The sequence below is a fragment of the Plutella xylostella genome, chromosome 25 (assembly GCF_932276165.1).
Source record: "Plutella xylostella chromosome 25, ilPluXylo3.1, whole genome shotgun sequence".
Classification (NCBI taxonomy): Eukaryota; Metazoa; Arthropoda; class Insecta; order Lepidoptera; family Plutellidae; genus Plutella; species Plutella xylostella.
In genome coordinates this window covers 5260226-5264996 of record NC_064005.1, presented here as the reverse complement: position 1 = coordinate 5264996, position 4771 = coordinate 5260226, and the positions used below count along the sequence as shown (strand labels likewise).

Here is a 4771-nt window from a genome sequence, read left to right as displayed (position 1 = left end):
AGAAACGTAGTTAAACTTCTAACACCCCTCTTTTTGCGGCGGAGGCTAAAAACGTACAAGATCTGTGAACGGTATATGAAATACCTACATATTATGAGGTTACGTGTGTTACGACTTTTTCGAAGTAAAAGTAGTTACTTAGCACTTTCCTCGCCTAGTGAAAACCCAGCTTTTCCCTCCTGGGGCGATGCGATAATCGCTCGTTAATTCCTTGTCGAATGATGCAATTGTCTCTGCCTGTCTCTAAATTGATGTGCCCATTACGATATATGCGTCGAATCGGGGACTGAAATTTCTCTATTACATGGCGCTAATAACTGCTAAGTAATTTATGATTGAAAATTTCAATTAAGTACTTACTTAATCATTATTTGATGTAGGGTTTTAGTTACCTATAAGTATTTTGAAATGTTATTCAATGCAATATTTCAGTACTTCAGTAAAGTGTTGTAACTATCCTCTGTAGGTAACTAGGTAGGTATGCACCTCATAGGTATAGACGGATATTTCAGTAAAAAAAAAACAAGTCAGGATTGGATCCATCGGCCACACCAAAAAGATTGTGTAGGTAGGTATACAATAATAACTGCTATAGTTTAGCAAGTCATATCGCCTGCTCCACTTCACGGAAACAAAACTAAACACTTCCTCCACCGCATTCGTTCAAGGCAACAATGTTGCCAGCAGTAATTAAAGCTCACGCGAATAATTAGAGGAGGTGATAATTTGCAGGCGTCGCCGAACCACTAAGCTAGAATTTGTATCACGTGTCAGTCCTATATCATCATCTCATCCAGCTGGAAATGGCAGTCGGGTGCTTCCATCTCTGTCTGTTTCCCGCGAAGGGATAAGGACGGTGGTATGGTTTGTGGGGTTTATGCGGGATGAGTGGGTGCTGAGTCGGAGTAATCCATAGCGCGACAAAGCCATCATGAATGTATTAAACGGTTAATTCATTGAAGGCGCTGTCTCGGGTCGTGGGTTTAATAATTACATGTCGGGGTATAGGTGTTAATTTTCCGCGACGGATTAAAACGTCGGGCTTGACGGATTGCCGCCAAATACGATGGAGCGTCTCGCTTTGCTGTTGGCCGTGCTGGCCGCCGTGCGGGCTGAGGTGATAACAACTATTACTTTATTTATTTATTATTTTTCGGGCTTGAATTCGTACTCTTTGTATTAATTATAAAAAAAAAGGTTAATTTGTTTGTGGCTTAGGTACTGAAACTTACTGAAAGTGTGTTTCCCCGTTTACCTACATAATAAGCTGTTGGCTGTCTGTTATTTTTTGGTGTACTTACTTAACTAGTAGATAGCCTAAAAGCTATCATGTTTTGGTAATTTATTTTATCTCAACAATGGTTGCAGAAAAATGTAGGCAATATTGCATACAAATAACAGCAGTGCACATAACGACGAGATTGCTCTTGTAAACTCTGAAATTTGCCATCATACCAATTTATTAGAATATGAATCGCACTATCTTTACTACTCAGTGAATTGAATAGCCTCGCTTAAAAACTTATATTCAGTAGCTACCTAAGTCAGTTTTAATTTACAAGCGCGTTGGATTTAGCTGAATTCCATAGCCGAGTCTCGCCGTGAGGTAAATCCTCAGGGAGATCTTTTCAATTTAAATCGGATACAATTTTGCGGTTAGAGTGGATCACAGTCACTTTGCCAGACGGAAATAAACATTATCTTCTAGGCAGGTAGAAAGGATTTTTGTATCGAAACAAAATGTTTTTGTTTGCTTGCTCTTCAGTGTTTGGTATAAGTACCTAGGTAATTTCTTAAATACCTTCCCAGGGTAGGAACCTACTTAAGAAATGTGATAGGTATCACGAACACCTATGTTGGGTAGTGTGCACATACATAGCTATCAATCGCTAAGTAGATAACTAGTCGGAATTTAGCTAGAGTTTACTCAACTTATGAATTGTATGTAATATATTAACCGTTCATTTCATTTTATTTTCAGTTCCCAACCAAGGAATTTGTAGAAATGTTAAAACCAGTCATCTTAAAATGCGAAGAAAAAACTGGTGTAAATAAAGGTTGGTCTTATTCGTAAGCAACCCCATAATGGAATACTTACTTCAGTCTGACCGACAAATTCAAATCCAGCTTACCTATAACTTTTGAATAAGTAGATAAGTTACCTGTTTGTTTTCAGATTTTGTTGACCAGTTCAATAAAGGCACAATGGTCGATGACCCCACATTCAAGGTAAGTGCCTACCCACTTAGAGTAGGTACCTACACCTACGATTTTAATTACATTATACTTAGGCAATTAGATTATACATACAGACATGCTATACCTAAGTATGTAAGAAACATGTTTTCAGGGTTCCATATCAAGTACCTAACTGTAAATAATGGTGCGGAACCTTCGTACGTAAGACAGATTCACACTTTTAACTCGTTGCAGGCCTGGAACTGGAAGGTCGTACTAGAGCAGTGCTGCTCACAGTACTCATACTCACACAATGCAATTTTCAATAATTAATTGTAAAAAAAAAAAAAAAAAAAAACAAAAAAAAACACACACTCACGCCTTGTACTAATGTACTCCCTTGCGGGGTAGGCAGAGGTGCATTGCTGCACCCACTTTTCGCCAGAGCGTTATGTTAGTCCCAATGTAATAGGGGGCGGGCCTATTGCCATTTTACGGGCACATCCAAGACCCGAGAACAAATATCTGTGTTTAAACAAATATCTGCCCCAGCCGGGAATCGAACCCGGGACCATCGGCTCAGTAGTCAGGGTCACTAACCACTACGCCATTCGGCCGTCATTGTAAATAATTTAAATAATTTATTGTCTTTATTTTCAGTGCTACCTCAAATGCATGTTTCTGGAATTTGAAGTCGTAAGTTTACCTACCTACGTATAGTGCCATATGCACCTTGCACGGATTGCACCACACCACATTGTACCTACCTAGAATGATCGTTCAGTGATAAAATTTCAACCTGTTAAACACATACAATATTATTTCTTCTACCGTAACCGGGATTCCTTTCCTTCTACAGCTAGATCCAACTTCCGGCCACTTCCGCTACGAAAAAATGTTAGGAATTCTGCCTCAAGAAATGAAGCCTATAGCCATGGAGATGGGCAAAAACTGCATCCACTTCAAGGGTGAAGAGGGATCGGACCTTTGCGAGGTGTCGTACCAACTGCACCAGTGCTGGCAGAAGGCCAGTCCTCAGGTAACTTGGACCCACCACCACCACACATGCATTATTTGCTCTTGTGTGTCATTCAAGAATATGGATATATAATGAATATGGCTAGAGCGTGCCACAGTGGCCACGATTTATTTTATGCCCGAAAAGTCGATTAATTAAATACTATAAAAAAAATGTTTACTAGGTACTTCACAGTTTCCGAAAAAAATCTAAACCACAGATTTACTTTGTATCTGGTATAGTGCCACAAACTTATCTGTTCCGGTGAGAGCTCACGTATATGTCTAATATTTCTTGATTGTATAAGATTTTAAGTTAGCCTGTAGTGGTAATTCACCCTTGCGGTTTTCATAAACCTATCTAATCTATATGAATATATAATTCATAGGTAAGTTATGAGATATGGATCAATTTAGTTCGCTCTCACCGGAACAGATAAGTTTGTCGCACTATATGTCTGTTCCATCTGTTAATTCTACCATAGACTAATATGATTCTACTATCCCTGACCTATAATATAAGTACCTACATACGTATGTATGTTGTATGTTGTATGTAAGTATAGTATAAGTGACCAACATAACTACGTAAGTAGTTACTTATGAGTATTTGATAATTTAAATATAACTTAACTAGTTAATTACCTACCTTATATGGTTTATATTTTTTCAGCATTACTTCCTTTTACGACGCTGAAAGATGCCCGATAATACACTTAGGTATACCGACCGTTGAAGAATCCTTATTTAAAGAAGCCCATTATGTAACCTTAAATATTATGCCTACCTAACTACATGTATTTTTCTGTTGCAATAAAATTAAATATTCGCCTATACAATTTGTAGGTACTTACCTGATAAATCGTGTATTTTTTACCCTTTCATACCTCTTATCCTACAGAATATTCATAATTTCGATATTCATAAGAAAACTGGCAAAGAAAAAAATGATTAGCAGGGATACTCTATAATAAAACGTTTAGTATACCTTTACCTACTAAGGTATTTTTAAACTTTATTAAGTATTATAAGTACATAATTAACTATATGTGTTCGATATAACTAGCACGCCATATTAGGTATCAGGAGTCGGAGGCTATTTAAACAGGTTATCCAGTAAGTTAACGGCAAGCCGGCAGGCAGATTAGGTACCTACCTATATATTATATTATTATTACATTACACTTACCTGAGAAACTCTGATACCGTGATGTAGAATTTCATAGTAATTAAATTTGTATTGAGTTCTGAGCGCCATCTGTTGTTTGTCATCAAAACTTGTTTATGATATATGTACCTTCTTTATCTTTCCTCACTTAAGTACTTTTTTTTTTCTTGCTCTTGCTCCCACACCTCCCACAAGAGAATACCAGTACAAAAGTAAGTCAAAGCTTCCAAAAAGGAAAATGCGAGGCCTTGGTCACGGCACGTATAAACGTGAACGGATCGCCTTTCTTTTAGATTATAACTTTATTATTCTGAGGTAACCGTACAATGTGAGATAATCAATGTACCTACCTTGTGTAAAATGGAACGTACAAGACATGAAAAGTGACGTAATGACGTAGACAAACAT

The 4771-nt window shown here is 37.6% G+C and overlaps 1 protein-coding gene across 1 annotated transcript; it reads left to right on the top strand.

The window, feature by feature from the left end:
• Positions 1-961: 961 nt before the first annotated feature.
• LOC119691044 (general odorant-binding protein 83a) lies at positions 962-4057 on the top strand. The gene is made up of 6 exons (XM_048630353.1): positions 962-1117; positions 1982-2057; positions 2177-2229; positions 2839-2874; positions 3038-3217; positions 3869-4057. Exons 1-6 carry the CDS (start codon positions 1067-1069, stop codon positions 3890-3892), a joined length of 420 nt encoding a protein of 139 aa, XP_048486310.1. The 5' UTR covers positions 962-1066; the 3' UTR covers positions 3893-4057.
• Positions 4058-4771: the final 714 nt, after the last annotated feature.

Coding starts and splice junctions, on each gene's coding strand:
- LOC119691044 (XM_048630353.1), top strand. CDS start 1,067: ATGGAGCGTCTCGCTTTGCTGTTGGCCGTGCTGGCCGCCGTGCGGGCT. Junction 1,118..1,981: donor TGGCCGCCGTGCGGGCTGAG/GTGATAACAACT, acceptor TTTTATTTTCAG/TTCCCAACCAAGGAATTTGT. Junction 2,230..2,838: donor TCGATGACCCCACATTCAAG/GTAAGTGCCTAC, acceptor CTTTATTTTCAG/TGCTACCTCAAATGCATGTT.